Source organism: Ambystoma mexicanum, chromosome 13 (assembly GCF_040938575.1).
Source record: "Ambystoma mexicanum isolate Mex_15411 chromosome 13, UKY_AmexF1_1, whole genome shotgun sequence".
Classification (NCBI taxonomy): domain Eukaryota; kingdom Metazoa; phylum Chordata; class Amphibia; order Caudata; family Ambystomatidae; genus Ambystoma; species Ambystoma mexicanum.
The window spans coordinates 83,878,265-83,898,927 of record NC_090938.1 but is presented as its reverse complement, the minus strand read 5'-3'; the positions used below and the strand labels follow the sequence as shown (position 1 = coordinate 83,898,927).

The following is a 20,663-nucleotide window of genomic DNA, read 5'->3' as shown; positions in this document are numbered from 1 at the left end:
GCCTGCCAAGCTTTAAATCCCCTGGGAATTGCATCATTCCAGGAAATAAAACTGGGACTTCTAGAGCGAATGGGTCAAACGGACAATTTCTATCATCAGAAATTTAGAGAACCTCCACGTAATCCCAATGAAACACCGTTAGAATTTGGAGCCCGTATCCAATTGCCATCTCTCAATGGCTAGGGATAAAAACCTTTGAGGAAATTATGAAAGCCCTCTCCCTAGAACAACTAGTAAGGCTTACCACCAAATCTGCAATGTCCAGTATTGCAGTTGATCAAACCCACTCTGACAACAGCCATCGAAATGGCACAAGCCCTTCTAGAGGCTACCAGACAATTAAGAGCAATGGAGAGAGGAGAAGCAAACCGTAAAGAAAAGGGAAATTCTAGGTTGATCCCTGTTAAAGATGGCCAGTGCATCCTCAATCGGGTGTATAAACCCCTCATATACAAGACCCTGGATGTAGAGGGAAGGGAAAAAAGAAAGCCTCCTGTTCTTCAGAACCTAGTATTATAATTAACATTAAATTAGGGGAGCTGAAAGGATTCTTTCTAGCAAGTCCCATATGTTTTTCCTGTGGGGGCGGGGGTCATAGGGCCAAAACCTTTCCGAAGAATCAACCCAAGGACGAACCAATGGAGATTGCTTGGCTAGACATAGAAGAATGGGAGGTGGAGGATAATTACGAGGAAGTAGAACCCGAAGTAGTCAATAATTGTTTTTGTAGCACTGACTCCATTAAAATCTATGAACCTGTTCTGGTCAATGGCAACAGGGCGTCTGCACTGATAGACCCAGGAAGTGAACAGGCGGCTGTCCCGGCTGATATATTGGGGACCAAAGAAATCAAATATGTTAGACCTATAAAGGTTACATGTGTACATGGAGACCAGAAGGTATATCCACGAACCACCATAACCTTGAACATCCTGGGAAGAGCAACTACTATTAATTCAGCCATAGTACCCGGTTTACCGAGGAAGCCATTGTATGGAGGGACTTTCTTGGGTTTAGCAAATTGTTGACTGAAATCCTCCAGGCTCCCACTAAGTATTACCCTTTTGTTACTTGGTAAGAAAACATTTCCAAAACATTTCCTGTCATGGATTGGAATAAAAATATATCAAACTTATATTCCACCAGAGCCAAAACTGATGGTGGATACTTTAACTTTAGGGGAAAGGTATTTGACTAATCCCTTGGTATTGTCACTTATTCCCGGGAGAGCAACCCTGCCCATGGGGCCATGGAGGTGAGGCCGCTACCCGATTGTCCCCCTGGGGGGTGGTAATCAGTGGGAGGATCACCTGGGAGGGGACACCCGCTCTAGGAGAAGGGAAGAATATAAAGGGAGAACGCTTTATGTAAACCACCATTGAGCCCTACATTATTCACCCCACAACAATGGTAGGACCCAAGCATCCCAACCCCCTCTAACTCCTCTTTCTTCCGTTAGTTGCATCATGCATAGTAGCCCTTTCTATTCAATACCGTGATGAGGAAAAGTGAGGGAAGAATGAGAATGGATACTGACACAAAGAAGAGCAGGGCAATGAAGAGCCCTACATAGAACAAGGCAAACATACTAGCTATCCGAGAGTGTTACGCTCACCTGGTATCCACAGGGACGCCACCCAGCCGGGTTACTCACTGGTATGCTTCTTAGCTTTGCCCCGATGTGGTCTGCGGGGAAGGTTCTGCCTGCAAATACAGGAGGACTGTGTTCAAGACTGACCGACTGGGGTAAGTATCATCCCTCCACCCCCGTATGCTTTCAGTCCCTCTGGCGCCCTCTCCTCACCTTGTGGTATAATTAGGCGTGCTCTCCGTCCTGCCTTCTTTGCAGGGGCGCGTTGTCTTTCATGGCCGAGTGTGGTCCAGTTACTTTACTGACGCCGGCCCGTTTGATATTGTTCAGATAGGTCTTATTGCTGTTCTTTAGTTTTGTTGCTATCCTGCATGCCTTTCTTTGTTTAAAATGTCTTTTTTTCTCCCTTAGGTATGCAGAGCTTCAGCGCGGTGAACTGGCTTGGTTGAGCCCCGCTGGTGAATGTTGGTGCATTAAGAGCGCTATGATGCGTAAGTAAGCGCTATGCGCAGCGCTGCAAAGTCTTGCCTTTGCTAACCTGTGTTTTCCTTCCTTGTAAGTTGCAGTGTTCTTCAGCGCGAGTGAAATGTCCGGTGTGGTGCCAGCCGAGAGGCGACCAGCCAGGTAAGCCTTTTGAGCAGTTCGTAATTTGTAAATGTCTCTACTGCTTTCTTTAATGTTGCCTCTATCTTCCTCTTTCAGGTCGTTCTGTCCGGAAGGCGTGCAGATCCGAGGAAGCTGTTCTCAGTAGCTGCGAGTGTTTAAAGATGAAGACTGCAGGCGAGATGCTGCTGCTAATGATGTTCCTTTTGTCTCCTTGCAGGTTCTGCTTCTCTGAGGTTCGAGGGAATAGCTGGACACAGTGAGCGTCGCGTTGCAAGCTGCAGTAACGCGAAGCGTGTTGTCTTGCTCGGGTGTGGTTTAAATAGCCCCAATAAAATAGTAAAGTAGTCCCTAGGCTACCACACCCAAAACACTAGACCGCATAGTTTGTTTTTTAGGACCCAAGCTATGTGGATGCCTCCATGTTGGCTGACAATAATAAAGTAGTTCCCAAGCACATTGTTTATTCATGGTGTATGAGCCTGGTGCCATAGGCGCCAGGACTGGCCCCATGAGGGCTTTTGAAGAGGATGCCAGGCTCTAGAGGGCCGAGTCCTGACTCCACCTGGCCAATGGGTTTGCCAGAGGGGGTTTTGGGCGAGGGTCGTGACAGTCAATTTACCATAAAAACTGCAGATGGACTTTCCTCTGTATCAGCCCCAGTTGAGTATCAAGCTGGGTTGTGAAGCTGTGCGGAGAGGTCGCACTGAAGACCCGAACGTAGGGACAAGGAAATCTGCGCCTGCCCAGGCTTATTTCAAGGCTGGGGAACCCTGATGTCCGCTGGCAGGAAGGCTGTCGAAGTGGGTCAGTCGGGACCCGACATGCAGGGAGAAACCTGCGTGGTGGAGCTGCTGAGGGAGCCCAGAGCAAGCCGGAGAAGCTTATCAGTGTTGCTGAGGACCAGAACACTTGTGGACCAAGTTGGAAGAAACATGGAGGGGCACTTGGAGGCCTAGAGGCTGTGTTTGGAAGGAAGTGCATCTTCCTTATCACAGTGGGACCAAGCCGACAGATCAAATAAAGACATACTGGGTCAGAGAGCATCCCAGAGAGACCAGAAGAGAAGCCTGACAGGATAGTGAACAGGGCATGATTAAAAGACACCATAAGCCTGCGAACGGGATCTGGGACCCTAGAGCTGAGAGGATTTGAGAGTTGTACATGTGAGAACGCCTGGGAGGATAGTGAACCAGGTTTAAATAAGTCATTCTGTGGGTCCCAGAGCCCCACCTCAGGTTTATGAGGTGGGGCTCTGGGACCCACAGAATGAGACAAGAAGACCAGGGGAAGTAGGGGGGGGGGGGGAGAGAAAGGTATCCTTTGGCAAATGTTAAGAAAAGACCAGAAGAAGAAAGCTATATATCCTCTGGTAAAAATCTACACATCATTAATACAATTGAAAGAGAGCCTAAAGAAGGCTTGGTGAAGGGGGATATTTTGCCTGTTTTTTTGGGGAGCCAGGCGGTGGACTATAAACAAACTGCCTTCCAAACAAAAAGAGAAATATTCTTTTTGTCCTAGCCAAGAGAAGACCAAGGGACGAGAGAGTTCCTTTGGCAAAAGTGAAGAGAAGACAAGATGGAAAAAAGATATATCCTCTGGTAAAAACCCAGATATCATTGAAGGGAGACATTTGCCCCATCTTTTTTGGAACTATAAGCAAATCGCCTGAGAAGACCAGGGGAAGAGAGACCTCCTTCCCACCAGCTTGGAACCGTACAGAAAAGCCTAGCGACGGGCAGGGCAAGAAGGACATTCCCACATCATTCACAAACTGCCTAGAAACCTTCCGAAGGAGGCCGCTTCCCTTCTGGAGTTGGGGAGTAGCCTATTTTATAGTTTACTTTTGAAGTGTAAGGGATCAAAGTAGATTTGGGACGCAGGACAGTGTACTGTGTTTTTGACTGACATACTGACACCATCCATAGTTTTGTTTGATGCCGGTGAAACCCCTCTTAGATACAGGGACAGAAGGGGATCTTGCTTATTTTCTGTTAAATAAAAGTTAATACAAACAAGTATACCATCTTTGTGTTCTGCCTCTACTTCTGCAACCATACAAACCCCTACTGTCGATGAGCTAGTCTTGCAATCAAGATGCTTCCCTAAAATGTCAGCTATCTTAACTCCCCAAGGAACTTACTAGCTGTCCGTACTCTATCCCTGTGTTAGCATTCGAGTGGGCTTGGAAATTGTGCCTTGCACTTGCTCTGTTTGATACAAGCTAGTTCACTCGTGCTCAAGTACAACACGTACAGCAAAACCGGCTCAGAGGGTTTCTTGCCGTCTGGTGCTTTTGCTGCTGGTCTCCTTGCTTCTCGTTTGATGTACGACGAAAACAAAAACTTGTGGGCAATGCAAGAAGAAAGACCCCTCTGATGTTGGAAGAGGTGGACTATAGGCACGAGGATCCGGCCTTGGACCTGAAAATCGCTGATCACTGCTTTTGTTTGTCGAGATATTCAACTGGCCTCTATTTAATGATGCTCAATTGTCTTTGGAACCCTTATAAGCTGTAAAGATCAGATGAGCTGGACTGGATCCTTAATGGAAGTAGAGTTTGCTGCCGTGAAGCAATACATGAGAGTAGCTTCTTATCGTAGGAGCTACATCTCCCCCAGAGCTCTTACTGAGGGAGATTCGAATTGCCTGCCTATAGTCGTTTCGGAATGCTTTAGTCGACAATGTGGCACCTCGAAATAGAACTAGCAACAAACTGGCATATATGGTGGAAGAAGAGGCAGGCACCGCATAGTGTGTTAAGTTATAGTTTAATCTTATACATGTAATTCTCTGTGTGTTTTAAAGGCGCTATTCGGCGCAAGTCGATCCTATGACACAAGGATCCACATATAATAGCAAACGCGGAAAACCAGGTGAAACTACACAGTAATGACAGATGCTCTCATGATGCTCTAAAAGAGCCGCAGTATATTCACAAAATTAGATTTCAACTTTTTTTGTGTAGGTATGCTGGTATGCTCCACGCTTTTTAATGAAAAATTGTGATAATTTGCATTAAATGTGAAGTTGTCTTAATCGTAAAAATTTGAATTCAAATAGAAAACCTGTGTCAACCAAATTTTTAAAGGCAAACCGCTTCCTTAGCAGAAAATGTGGCTCAAAGCCAATGCATTTCGGCGCATTGCTCCATCTTCAGGGCTATAAAGTTTAGTGAAACCACATAAATCACATCAAACATTTTGTACTTACCAAGTCAGCAATGCATGTGAAAAGAAAACCGAAATTAAACAAATTAGGTTAGAAAGAATAATTACCACATCGTTTCATTGCTTCATCATTCCTTTTCAATCTTATTTACCAAAGCAATATGTTTCATACATTTTGTGCAGAGCCTTTGATCACTGTGGGTGAAAAAATGTATTCAGCTGTTAACTCGAACGTGAACACACTCGTAAAATGTAAGGTCTATTGCCAATGTGTTACCTTTGAGTATATTTACGCGATCCTCAGAAGCTTCTCTTCTCTGAAAGGATAACAAAAACTAAAATAAGGCTTTGCTAGAATGTAACACACGCTCTGCTAGACCGCTGTTGCGTGTATTCTTACCTGTTACTGTTCAGCGTTCTGCTCTCACAGATGCTGTCTGCGAAAGCGCGCATCTTTGATGTTTATTCTGTTAATATAGAGACCCCTGACGGCATCACATCACATGCAGCCAACATGCTGTCGTGATGGTGTTTCGCGTCCCAGCCCTCCAATAGGAGTTGGGAGGCCAGGACTGGGTCGTAATTGTCGCATTATCTACACAGTGAATACCAAGCTTTTGCGGTAGAAATTTGTTGTTGGTAATTAATACTTCAATATGCCTGTAGAATTATAGTAGCAAGGCGGATTATCCTACCATCTGTTTTCTAACTGCCGCAACGTAATTTCTGAACACCATCATCTCTTGATGTCACTACCTCTCGAAGAGTATAGCTACACTAACAGCTGTTGATATGTAAACGACTTTTAAGTACATATTAAACGTCATATCTAAAATGTCAAATATGTTCTTGTCGAACACTGTCTGCGTAGATCATCTGCATTAGAGCTACCAGGTAGATCCAGGTCCTAAATGTAATGTGCAGGTGACATTACTTCCTACCCCAATGTACTAATCATGTTAGACATCATCTTAATGGTAGTAAATTTCATTCAGTCTTCCCGATTAACTGCTTATGTCCATATGATGCTGTACCCTAAAAGTGACATTCCTAAAATCAATTCCCGGCTACCAAGTTGGTGTATGTACATCATAAGGCGATACATTACAAAATGACACTGCAACTACTCTGTACATTCAGTCCAGGCTGCAAAGTACATACATGTATATGTCTCGAATTTCTACACGTTGCCTAAGGTACACAAGGACACACTTAATCCACCAGGTAGACCTGTTGTAGCAGGTATCAACAGTATATTCCAACCACTTGGGAGATATATTGATTATTTTTTGCAGCCTCTGGTTCAGAAAACCAGCACATATTTTAACGATACAACATCTCAGCAAGGTTGCATTCAATCCAAGCCGTATCCTTTTTACTGTGGACGTTTTACACCTCAATACCACACAATCGGGGAATTGAAGCTAAGGAATGGTTACTAGTTAGGGAAGGGGATATCCCTGCACAAAAATAATTTATCTTGGTACTTCTACAATTTATAGCAAGAAATTCCTAATTCCAATTCAAAGAACAATTGTATCTACAGGTATCTGGTACCTCCATGGGCGCCACAGTGGCACCAGCGTATGCATAATGTGTTTATGCATAAATACAAAATGGACCATGTGTTAATGCACCCTGTATGGCAGAAGTACATAAAGATGTGGATCAGATACATAGACGTTATTTTTCGCATTGAACCGGTACAGAGAGGGAATTGACAGATTTCTTCAGGTATCTTAACGCTATAGACCAAAGGATTCAATTTACACATGAATACTCTGAGACAATCCATTTTTTGGATGTTAACATCAAAGTGACAGCGAATGGATATAAGACTAACATCTACCCTAAGGAAACAGATAAGAATAACCTCCTACACAGGCTACGTTTTCATCAGCCAAGTTTGATTTAAAACATACCGTACTGTCAAATGTTACGGCTTAAGCGTATTGTAAGTGACCCTGAGGATTAGGCGTATGAACTATATAAAATGGGTCAGAAATGTATATGCCATGGATACAAAACGGAAGAAGTGGAGATAGCTGCTTCCAGGATAGGAAGTAAACAAAGAGAGGAACTACTGACAGTCCGAGAAAAGAGCAAGACCGAATCACCACTGGTATATGTTTCAAAGTATTCCACTCAGAGCAGTAGGATTCAAAATATTATAAAGAGAAACTGGAAAACACTTACATGTGGCTTACGAGTAGAACATTTGTTTAAAGAATTTCCAACATTTGCTTACCAAAGAAGCAAAAACTTTAGAAACTAACTTGTGATGAGAAGACCCCCTAAAAGAGAGTTGGGGATACCCTGTGAAGGAACGTTCACTTGCCTTCATTGCAGCAATTGTGAATATATTCAGAAAGGAGGAACAATCAATCACCCACACACTGGGAAAAAGAAAATTTCGAGACTATGCAACGTGTGACGCCCAAAACATGGTCTACTCAATCAAATGTCCATGTGGTTTATACTACATACAGGGGTCGAAGTGGGCGGGAGCAGAGCTCCTCTACTTATTTTAATTAAGCTTTACCGTTCCTATACTTTTATTTTAAAAAGAAACCGTTCCGGAACGGTTTTGTTTTAAAATGAGTGTAGGAAGAATTTGAAACTTGCACTTTCAGTGCACTGCACAGGACGTTTTCTTAAAGAGCAGGGACATGTTTTCGTTTTTTTTTATTGTGGATAGGAGGGGGCGCGGCGATGGGGTCTGTTGGGAGCGATGCAGGCCAGTAGGGAACATAGTTCCACTACTTCTTTTCATACACTTCGACCACTGAATACATAGGTCATGTGGTTTATACTACATAGGTCAGTGTAAGAGAACTGTGAAGCTCGGGTGAAATTAACATAGATCATGTATATGGAACAGCAATTTGAACTCTGCTCTTGCAAGACATTGGCATGAGAAGCATCACAATCTGTCGCAAATACGCTTCCAAATTGTAGAAGAAGTCTCCAGAAATAATCCACATGAAAACATACAGAAAAGACTTGATCAGAGGGAATCCTTTTGGATTGATTGGCTGGGAACACTTGCGCCGAATGGGATGAATGAGGAGATTAATTTCCTATGTTTAATTTAATATCTCAAACTGTATCAATATGTAGAAATTTCTTGTGAAGAAAGTCAGATGTCACTGTGAGATATAACTGCACCAAGTATAGTCGCATATATACAATTGTGTGTATAGCTGCTTGAGATATATGCATATATGTACTTTGCAGCCTGGACATGAATGTTCAGAGTAGAGTTGCAGTGTCATTTTGTAATGTATTGCCTTATGATGTACATACACCAACTTGGTAGCCAGGAAATTATTTTAGGAATGTCACTTTTAGCGTATAGCATCATATGGTCATAAGCAGTTGATTGGGAAGACGTAATGACATTTGTTAGATTTATATAGTGCACCTAACCCTGAGGCATCTAGGCGCTTGTGCTTAAGAATATGGTTAAAGTCAAATACAGTCAGTCTTGAGCATAAGGAAATTGGTTACAACCAGTTACTTTCAACTTAGTCTTAATCTTATACGTACATAGGAGTTATTTACTACCAATAAGGTGATATCCAACATGAATAGTACATTGCGGTAGAAAGTAATGTCAACTGCACATTACATTTAGGACATGAATCTACCTGGTATCTCTAATGCAGATGATATACGCACACATTATTCGACAAGAACATATTTAACATTTTCGATATGACGATTAATATGTATTTTAAAGTCGTTTACATATCAACAGCTGTTAGTGTAGCTATACTCTTCGAGAGGTAGTGGCATCAAGAGATAATGGTATTCAGAAATTACATTGCGGCAGATAGACGGATGGTAGAGTAATCCGCCTTGTTGCTATAATTCTACAGGCATATTGAAGTAGTAATTACCAACAACCAATTTTTTGCCGCACGAGCTTGGTATTCACTATTGTGTAGATAATGCGAAAATTCTGACCCAGTCCCGGCCTCCCTACTCCTATTGGTGGGCTGAGATGCAAGTCGCTGTCACGACAGCACATTGGCTGCGCGTGACGCGACACGGGACTCCATAGTAACAGAATAAACATCATCACAGATGCGCGCCCTCGCAGAGGGCATCTGTGAGAGCGGCACACTGAACGGTCTAGCGAAGCGTGTGTTACATTCTTATATCGAAGCCTTATTTTAGTTTTTGTTATCCTTTCAGAGAACATAAGCTTCTAAGGATCATGTAAATATACTCAAAGGTAACACGTTGACAATAGACCTTAACTTTTACGACCGTGTTCGAGTTTATCAACAGTTTAACCCATTTTTCACCCCAGGGATCAAGGGCTCTGCACATAAGGTATTAAACATATTGCTTTGGTAAAAACAATTGAAAAAGAATGATGTAGCAATGAAACGATGTGGTAATTATTCTTTCTAACCTCATTTGTTTCATTTCTGTTTTCTTTTCACGTGCATTGCTGACTTGGTCTGTACAAAACGTTTGGTGTGATTTATGTGGTTTCACTAAACTTTATAGCCCTGCAGATGGAGCAATGTGCCGAAATACATTGGCTTTGAGCCACATTTGTTGCAAAGGAAGATGTTTGCCTTTAAAAATTTGGTGACGCATTTTGTTTCTATTTGGATAAAAATTATTATGATTAAGACAACTTTGCATTTAATGCAAATTACCAACATTTTTCATGAAAAAACGGGGAGCATATGAGCATAACTACACAAAAGAAGTTGAAATCTAATTTTATGAATATACTGCGGCTCTTTTGGAGCATCATGAGAGCATCTGTCATTACTGGGTAGTATCACGTGGTTTTCCGAATTTGCTAACACATATTGTTTGTTTGTTTATTTATTTATTTGTTGTGCGCACCGGACCCTGAGGTAGCAGGGCGCATGAGAACAAGTAGGTTTACAGCTTAGTTACAGAATTTACACATTTACAGAAGTTATACATTTACAGAACATGGCACCACAGGGTGAGACATTAACAAGTACAGACAATGTGTAGCCAAACAGTCATCATAGAGCTAACTTTACAGAGTAGCAGCAAGGAGCCAGTCAGACACCATCAGGTACCGACATGTGGTGGGCGCATGGGCAAGTGCATGTTACATAGTATTCTCAGTGAGCCATTTTATTGTGTTATCTCTGAATTTGTTGAACGTTTGGTCAGATCTAAGTGCATGGGGCCGGGAATTCCACAAGTGTGCTGCCTTAACTGGGAAGCTTGAACCTCCAATGGCGGTAAGTTTGAATTTGGTCACTAGGAGGCCGTTGGGACTAGCTGTTCTAGGGGATCTAGTAGAGTTTTTTTTCTGTTGAATCGTTCTGTTAGGTAGCGCAGGGCTTTATTATTTAGGCATTTATGGATGAGGAATGCAGCTTTGAGGTTGATTTTTTTTCTGGGGTAGAGAGCCATTTGTATTTCCGTCTTATTTCGGAGAAATGTGCTGTTCTGGGAATGCTTAGGGCCGCTCTAAGTGCATTATTTTGGAGCACTTGTATTCTGTTGATTATTTGTTTGGTAGACCCTATGCAGAGGGAATTACAATAATCTAACTTTGATAGGATGAGGGCTCTGGCTAGGATAAGACAACTGTCGGCTGATAAGAAAGGTTTCCCGGCTCGTATTAATTTACATGTATAGGCCGTGGATGAGGCCAGTGAGTTCACCTGTTTGGTAAGGGGGAGGGTCGAGTCAAGATAAAAACCTAAGGTTTTTACTTCTTTGGCGACCCCAATAGTGTTCCCATCGATGATGAATGCTGAGTAGTTTTGGTTAAGTTTAGAAATGCGAGCTGCCGTGCCCATGATGATGAGCTCTGTTTTGTCATCGTTTATGCATAGGCCGTGGTTGGGATCCATGCCTGCACGATGCTTTAGATTCTATTCACCAAAGCCAGATCTTCTCCGTAATCCCCAGTAAGTTGTAGGAGAATCTGGGTATCGTCTGCGTAGCTGGTGTAGGTGACACCCAGATTGTCAAGATCGTCAAAGAGTGGCTTTGTGAAAATATTGTAAAGTGTTGGCGAGACACAGGATCTCTGGGGCTTTCCACAGGTGATGGGTATTGGGTCTGCTGCCGCTGAGGGGGAGAACACTCTCATAGTCCTGTCGCTAAGGAATGACTGTATCCAGGCTATGGCCTCCCATGAGAAGTGGGCCGCAGAGTCCAAGTGGTTGCACAGGACTCTATGGTCCACCAGGTCAAAGGCAGCTGAGAGGTCTAGTAGGAGGAGGAGGGCTAATTTGCCCTCATCTCTGAGTGCGTCAATTTGGGCCTTTAAGTCGATAAGGGCAGTCTCTGTACCATGTTGAGGTCGGAAACCAGATTGGCGGACGCCAAGGAGCTGGTTTGCCTCAAGGAAGTTCTGAATTTGGGTATAGGCTACCTTATCTAGTATTTTTAGTAAGAAAGGCACCGTGGTGATGGGCCTGTAGTTTGTAGGAATGTTGGGGTCCAGTGTTTGTTTTTTCAGAAGGGGGAGTACCCAGGATTCCTTTAGGTTACGTGGAATGGTACCCTTAGTAAAGGAGGCATTGATAAGTTTTGTGATGAAGGGAGCTAGATCTCTAGCAGCGTCCTTGATCAGTTGTGCTGGACATTGGTCACCTTTGCAATCGGAGGGTTTAAGGCTCAGAATAGTTTTCTCTACCTCAATCACTGAGACCTTAGAGAAATTGAATAGGGTGGTTTCTTTAGAAATGGATGTGGTAGTTTTGTTCGAGGGAGTCGAGTTTTGGGCTGGTAGTGAGGCTTTCTTTAGAGCGATTTTAGTTTGGAGTTTAGACACTTTGTTGGTTAATGCCAATTGTATGTCTGTGCACAAGGTTTTATCTTTGATGGAGTCATCCTGTGCTACGATAGGAGTTTCCAGTTCTTTTAGGATGGAGAAGAGCTCCTTCATACTGGAATTGGCATGGGTAATCCTGTTACTGTAGGTTTCTTGTTTGGCCAGGATGATATCCTTTTTGTATAGCGTTGAGATGTTTATTAGATTGGTTTTGTTTTCCGCAGTAGGATGTAGGTTCCATACTGTTTCGTATTTTCTTTTCTGAAGTCTTAAGTTTTTTAGGTGGGGTGTGAACCAAGAGTTCAGGTGCTTTTTTGGTTTGCTATTCCTAAGTTTGAGCGGGGCAATGCTGTCGAGAGCGAGGGTCATAGCATTATTGAATTCCTCCACTAGAAGGCCTGGATCAGCATAGTCGGTAGATGGTTAAGTTTGGGTAGGATATGTGGCAGAATTTTATCCGCCGTGATATTTTTCTTGTTTCTGGTTAATGTGGCTGTGGCAAGGGTAGTTGGAGTTATAGGTCTTTTGGTGTTAATTGTAAAGGAGATTAGCTGGTGGTCTGTCCAAATTTGGGGGGCAATAGTTGTGATGGATAGGTTGCAATTGTGGCTGCCAATCCAGTCCAGAGTTCTCCCTTTGGTATGGGTATATAGCATATGTCCTCTTTTTCCAAGCCCGCATTATTTTTTAGTCTTTACTAGTAGAAGGTTCTTGGAGAAGTCCAAAGCAGATAACTCTAGATGCAAGTTTGATGTTGGCTGAATAAAATGGATCAATTTTGTCCTTGACACTGGGCCAATGGGTTCTGGGTTTTGAGCAGGAAGCAACATGTGTGTTGCAGTGCCCGTCTGTGACGTCAATTGCAGCAGAGTGATAACAATGACGATAAGCAATTGAGTATATATGGCGCATAGTGCAATGTTTATTGTGTAAAGTAAAGATTATGTCGCAAAGAAGTAGATAAACCTAAGAGTTCTCCCCTATTCTGTGGTGGTTAATTCAATTCGCTTTTTGGCACGTTAGTGTTAAAATTCACCCCCTGTCTAAGTCTACGAGATAAAGTATTTGGCACTCTAGTAAACGCTTTTGGCATTATTGGCTCCCCAATAGTGCTGCATAAGGATTATGCTGGATAACCCCATGTCAGTTATGTGATGAGCAGGTTAAGAGTAAAACAGCTTAAATACTCTGTTATCCTCGATGTTAGTTTGGGCAGTGTATGGCCGGGGCAGGGTTTATGGTTGTATAGGTTACCATAACTGGCACATTTCTTTGTTTTTTCCATTAACAAGCGCATGTTTGAAGGGCCTACTAATGATCCGTGTCACTTTGAGCAGAGGATGCTGCGGATGAAGTGTGTGGTTGAGTTTCCTGGTGGCTGAGACTCGACCGTGAACCCGACCTCGGCACCACCAGCCCACCCTCGTATCCACTGGACCTAGACTGCAGCATAGTCCTGTGTCTCCTATACACGTGTAATGGGGCCGGGGGGCATTGCCCATGGCTTGCACAATCCCTGGGGCATGGGTTTCAGCCACATTGCAGGCCCTGCAAACTCATTTTCAGTAAAATGTGGGCAGGGCAACTAAAACCATAACACGCCTTTAACAAAGTTGTTTCTGGAAATGTCAATGCTTTTCATATCTGAAGATGTTCCATTTTCTTCCAGCCCTGTATGGAAGTTATTACCAATTCCTTTAACATATATTTTGCAGCACACAGTGTTGTATGTGACTTTGAGCAACACGTGCTGGGGGTTGGAAGTTATGGCTCAGTTGCCTGGGGTTCAACCGTGTTGCTGGCCCTGCGAAGCACCCCACAGTAGAGATTAGGCCTAGCCTGCAGCCTGGCCCAGGGGCCTCTACACCACGACTGTCGACCCAAAGGCCAATATGAATGGCTTTCCGCTACGGCCAGTGGCCCCACTACCTGGACCATGAGATTCAGCCACGTTGCCTGCTCCACAAATCACACCACAGTAAACACTGGCCATGGCCTGAGGAATGGCCAGTGGCCACCATACCCTCTTAATGGGACCGTGGGTTACTGTTCCCAGCTTGCAGCCATCTATAGTGCTCTTGGAGTAAGGAAATTACCCACACGTTATTTGACAATTGACAATAAAAGATTGAGGCAGCAAGATTGACAATCCAAAGATTTTGTCGTGAACCCTGTTGTTGCGGGCCACTTGATCATGTTGTGGGATTATGGGTAAATCAAGTCATCTCTGTGCCCTATGTCTATAGCATTTTAAGGGTGTTAAAACAATGGTGTAAAGTTCAGCGCTTTTACACTACGCAGTAAGGCAGGTAGTGCCCCAGAAGTTGAACCTGGGCAATTTCGCAGTGTCCTTCAGTGAAGCACTGTTTGGGCTCCTCGTGCTCTCCTCATAAGCTCTGCGTTTGAAACGAGAGCCCCGCCGGGTCCCCGGTGCTCATTAAGTGAAACCGGAGAGTCGTCATGCGTGCCCAGCTGCGCAGTCTTGCTTTCGCTCTGTATAAACAGCTTAGGGTCGTGTTTACCTCTGGGAGCTGCGCACGTGGTCCGGGGCTGGGCCATTTGCTCGGTAGCTCCGCAGTTGCGCATGGTGTAAACACAGGCAAGCCAGCTGGTCCTTCACCACCGAGAGAGAGAGAGAGAGAGAGGGGGGGGGTTGTGTGTGGGTGTGGGTGTGTGTGTGGGTGGTGCGTTTCGTTTCGTTCCAGTGGCATCGAAGAGGAATTAAAATGACACAAAATATTTTTTTAAAGCATTACTGGACTTCAATTTCTTTTCATAGCGAAGCTCAAGTACAGTTGTAGTGGCATTAAAAAAAACTTTAAATGTTCCCTTCCTTTCAGGCATTCCTGCTTGTAAACGCTACACATGAAAGACTAGTACTCGAAGCAGTTCGCACGAGTTAACTTATGAGAATGTACAGGAAACTTTCTTTTATCTTTATGGACCTGCATTGAGGGTTTATAAAATGTAGTACGGCCCGGGCGTTCGTGCATTTAATGAGCTGTGAACTACCCTAATTCCCAGTGCGTCTCTAAAGCTATTATATTCCGCCTTAGCTATGAAAATGCGCATGCACGGTAGCATTGAAATCTGTCTAGATGGTTTGTAGGAAATTGGCTGTGGATACGCTCTGCATTCAAGGGTGGACTGGTAACCAAAAGAGGCCCTCCTGGAAGTGATTTTCAAAGTGGTTCCATTTACACATTTTCAGCAAGGGCAACCATTTTCCTATCACAAAAATTTGAAATAAAATATATTTTGACACAAAAGAGGCCCAGGGTGCAGAGGCCTCCCGGGGAATCTCCAGAGTTCCACATAGGCCAGTCCATCCCTGGCCAGAGTGCAGAGGCCTCCCGGGGAATCTCCAGAGTTCCACATAGGCCAGTCCATCCCTGGCCAGGGTGCAGAGGCCTCCCGGGGAATCTCCAGAGTTCCACATAGGCCAGTCCATCCCTGCCGGCATTGCCTCCGGTAGCGTTCAGGACAATCTGCGGGTTATAACGGCTCGTATAGCCCTGAGATTGGCCAATCGGTGCGCACCATCGCCCTTTCAAGGGTTTGATCATATACATGGCTGTTGGCATATATGTACCTTGACCATTAACATTGGTGATTTATAGGAATTCTAGGAGTTAAATATGATCACATTTTCTGCAACACCTTGAATACCTCTGCAGGTTCTTGTGCAAAGTGTGTTCTCCCCTCTTTTACCCCTTGCTTCGCAACTGCTGCAAAATAACATTAAATCTTCCATGCCACATCAACCCCTCCCAACCCACTCAACCGGCAACCCTGTGGTGTGCCATCTTACATGTAGGTGATGTCATCTTGTCACTAAGTTCCTGACTTTGACCTAGAAGTCATGGGTTGTAAGCCCAGTTTCAGCACTCAACCAAAATTGTGGCAATCCCCTTTTCACTGTCACTAAAATGTCATGTATGCATAATGTGTGCGATCGGGGACTGTCCCCGTTACGTGTTCCGATCCCTCTGCCCGAGAACATCCTGGTTTCTGCGATCCTTCTAGCCACATCTCTCGCACAAACTTTTAGTCTAGACAACTTGTAGTTCTCCAGCATTGGGGGTTAAATTCTCTTATGATCCTTAAGAGATTTTTGTCTCTCTTAAATGTAGGTCATTAAACAGCGTAGGGACTCCTGTTCATATTTCTCTTTCCGCCACACTCCTGGACGTTCATCTTTATTTAATTCAAAACCGACCGTGAAGTCGTGCTACACGGGCATCCACGCCAGTGTCCCACCTTAGGTGCCGTATGACTTTGCCAGTCTGTTCCTTTCTGTGCGTCTAGACATATCTGTGGGCAGGAGCACTTATGTGTATTACAGTCTATACAGAGAATATCTGGACTGTGTACTAGACACACGAGTGACTGTTCTGAGGTGAGATGTTTTTGCTAGTAAGTCCCGCCCGCTCGCCACCTTGCTTATGCAAAACATACCATAGGGAGAGAGGACCGCTGGGCCTGCAGTATGGGGATGTACCCCTTCCAATGGAGGAATACCCCTCTGGCTCAGTAATGTACTCTTTACAGCATAGCTGTTGCATCTTGCCTTTCCTGTATGTCTGGCTCAGTAATGTACCCTGTACAGCGTAGCTGTTGCGCCTTGCCTTTCCTGTATGTCTGGCTCAGTAATGTACCGTGTACAGCGTAGCTATTGCTTCTTGCCGTTCCTGTATGTCTGGCTCAGTAATGTACCCTGTACAGCGTAGCTGTTGCTTCTTGCCGTTCCTGTATGTCTGGCTCAGTAATGTACCCTGTACAGCGTAGCTGTTGCATCTTGCCTTTCCTGTATGTCTGGCTCATTAATGTACCCTGTACAGCGTAGCTGTTGCATCTTGCCTTTCCTGTATGTCTGGCTCAGTAATGTACCCTGTACAGCGTAGCTGTTGCATCTTGCCTTTCCTGTATGTCTGGCTCATTAATGTACCCTGTACAGCGTAGCTGTTGCTTCTTGCCGTTCCTGTATGTCTGGCTCAGTAATGTACCCTGTACAGCGTAGCTGTTGCATCTTGCCTTTCCTGTATGTCTGGCTCAGTAATGTACCCTGTACAGCGTAGCTGTTGCATCTTGCCTTTCCTGTATGTCTGGCTCAGTAATGTACCCTGTACAGCGTAGCTGTTGCATCTTGCCTTTCCTGTATGTCTGGCTCATTAATGTACCCTGTACAGCGTAGCTGTTGCTTCTTGCCGTTCCTGTATGTCTGGCTCAGTAATGTACCCTGTACAGCGTAGCTGTTGCATCTTGCCTTTCCTGTATGTCTGGCTCAGTAATGTACCCTGTACAGCGTAGCTGTTGCATCTTGCCTTTCCTGTATGTCTGGCTCAGTAATGTACCCTGTACAGCGTAGCTGTTGCATCTTGCCTTTCCTGTATGTCTGGCTCAGTAATGTACCCTGTACAGCGTAGCTGTTGCATCTTGCCGTTCCTGTATGTCTGGCTCAGTAATGTACCCTGTACAGCGTAGCTGTTGCATCTTGCCTTTCCTGTATGTCTGGCTCAGTAATGTACCCTGTACAGCGTAGCTGTTGCGTCTTGCCTTTCCTGTATGTCTGGCTCAGTAATGTACCCTGTACAGCGTAGCTGTTGCGTCTTGCCTTTCCTGTATGTCTGGCTCAGTAATGTACCCTGTACAGCGTAGCTGTTGCGTCTTTCCTTTCCTGTATGTCTGGCTCAGTAATGTACCCTGTACAGCGTAGCTGTTGCTTCTTGCCGTTCCTGTATGTCTGGCTCAGTAATGTACCCTGTACAGCGTAGCTGTTGCTTCTTGCCGTTCCTGTATGTCTGGCTCAGTAATGTACCCTGTACAGCGTAGCTGTTGCATCTTGCCTTTCCTGTATGTCTGGCTCAGTAATGTACCGTGTACAGCGTAGCTGTTGCTTCTTGCCTTTCCTGTATGTCAGGCTCACTAATGTACCCTGTACAGCGTAGCTGTTGCATCTTGCCTTTCCTGTATGTCTGGCTCATTAATGTACCCTGTACAGCGTAGCTGTTGCATCTTGCCTTTCCTGTATGTCTGGCTCAGTAATGTACCCTGTGAGGGTGATGAGTGAGAGATTAGAATGTTTGGATGTGAAAGGGGTTCCACGCCCAGGCAGTTGGAGCGCCAGTGGGCACCTGTCCTGTACCCTCTAATCCTTATATGTACTTGTACTGTTCCTGACTTGATGTATCCTGTAACTTATTAAAGGAACTTCTTGAACTTTACTGCTGCCTGCAGATGTCACTTGGTTACAGTAACATTCCAACATACTGATGTAAGCCTCCTGTACCCTTGGCTTACCTTGATTGGATTGTGATGATGCTGGCAGCTGTTGGGGGAGGCTCTGAGCGCTTTATGTTGGTTGCTTGTGTAGCCATATTCCCGCTGCGCTGCCCTCCCAACGGGGTCCTGTTTGAGCTGGCATCAGTGTGTCATAAGGCAGATGAGCCAATCCCCTGACTCAGCCTGCATACCTAGGACCCCTGTGATGGGAGTCTAGTGAGCCATAGGCTGGTTCCACTGAACCATCTTCCAGAGTGGAGGATGTCAAGCCCTTCCATGCTTCTTCATATAGAAAACCTGCCATCTTATTGTGAGTACAGGCAAGTATCCTGCGTCCTTTCCATGCAGGAAGAGGGGCACATGCAGCCAGGTGAATTTTTCAGTTCTAGCAGATTGATAAAGAGCAACCTTTCACGCCCTGAGATTGGGAACTCCTAGATGGTCAGTAGAAGAGAAGGCCCTCTACTCCTCTCCCCATGAAGAATGCTGCTTTCCCGATTCCACCACTTAATGTTAGAAATGGAAACCAGAAGCTATTAGAGATGTCACCTTTGAACTCATTTGCTTGCCAGTCATAGCATACTACTAGAAAACACAACCACATCGCCAGAAACCTTTGAAGCTTGAATTCTGACACACTGATGGCTGCTACCAAGAGGGCAAATCCAGCATGGACTCGGAAGAAGTCCTGGAACCCTATGGCTGCCTAATGAACCAGCATGAGTCGTGTGCCATTTTAAGTTAGATTTTCGCTCAGCCTCGTTAAAGAATGCTTTGTCTGGCTCCTGTAATTTCTTCATTTTTTTTTTTGGCAGGCGTCTTTTAGATGGATTCACTGCTTCGGTCTTGAAACCCTACAATGGTTGGCAAAAGTCTGATGTGGTCATTGTGGCCATCGGCAAAGATTTAGCAGGTGTCTTGCTTATTGCCACCAACTATTTCTCGGTTAGGTTTTTCGTTTGTCTTTTCGTTTTAGTCTTGTTCAGTTCCTCGTCCAATGTAACACTCGAAATGATCAAACGTTGCCGACAGACGGCCTAGATCTGCTTGCACATGTTCATGAGGGGATTTATCTAAAAATGGCTCGAATTTTATCATGAGGACAAATTGGAAGACACACTTCAATTTAATCATTTTGGGCATGCAAATTTGCTCTACCCTGGTTTGATGTACTGGTCAAACATGTCGGAAATCGGTTCAGAAACATTCGGGAAATTAACTTTGGAAAACTACACTTTTTAGTCAAGAGTATTTAATTATATTTATTCACATTTCCCGAACAAAAGGTTTTCAGTGACTAGCCTCTTTCCCAGGGTCACCACTGAAAAGTTGCCAGAATTCTGCCAATTTAATAGAAATCCCTTGGCAGACTTTGTGTTGTTTAAGGTAAACTCTTCCAAGTATATAACTGTATCTATCCCTAAACAAAAATGCAAAATGAAAGCACGTGATCCAGTCCTCGTTCGAAATTGCTTCTTCAGCAGTAAAATATTGGCTTACAGCCTTATACCAATTTTTATCTTGAGAAAGTGTTGACTACTCTGGTTGATGTATAACCTTGTTATTTCGGTTTCTCTTTGGCTTCTTTCAGTTCTGCAGCACTCTGATCACACCCTTCAAGTTTGCGATGGAGAAGATCCAGAGCTTTATGCCATCAGGCTTCTGGCATCAGCTGACTCGCATCTGATGGGCACGTCAGTGGCACACTTGGCGGGTACCCTCAAACTCCAGAAGCATCCTGGGTAGTGATGTCGCTCTGCTGAAAATGGAAGACGCAGCAATATTTAAGATTGTCATCCTAGGGAAACCCTCCCATTGGTGCTTGCAGTAGCAGTGTCTGCCTTACCTTCCATTTTTGTACAGTAATATTTTGCTTTCTGGACCGTTGTGTAATTTAAGGACACTGTAGTATCTATTTTTGTATGAACGAGTGTGGTGGGAAGAGGCAGCTTCACATAATAAATGGGGAAGATGTTTCACACATTTTAGACTATTATTTTCCATTCTGGCTGGTAGGGAGCATCCCTTGCTTAGTGCACCCGTTAAACGGCTCCATAACACAATACAAGTCCATAACATATGCTAAGTATTTTAGCACACAGTTTGTGGGTTAAACACATGTTTAAACAATGTTTTTTTGATGGTTCCTCTGGAATTGTGGGGGAGCCGCAGACATGTTGTTGCCAATATAATTAGGATGTTTATTTTTGTGTGTGTG

At 44.3% G+C, this 20,663-nt stretch overlaps 1 protein-coding gene across 1 annotated transcript in view; it reads left to right on the top strand.

The window, feature by feature from the left end:
* The window catches only part of ST7L (suppression of tumorigenicity 7 like), a 427,879-nt gene extending 407,451 nt beyond the window's left edge, over positions 1 to 20,428 (top strand). The window contains exon 15 of the mRNA XM_069633325.1: positions 20,037 to 20,428. Within this exon, the coding sequence (XP_069489426.1) occupies positions 20,037 to 20,132 (96 nt within the window). The 3' untranslated portion in view covers positions 20,133 to 20,428. The remainder of the gene's footprint in view (positions 1 to 20,036) is intronic.
* Positions 20,429 to 20,663: the final 235 nt, after the last annotated feature.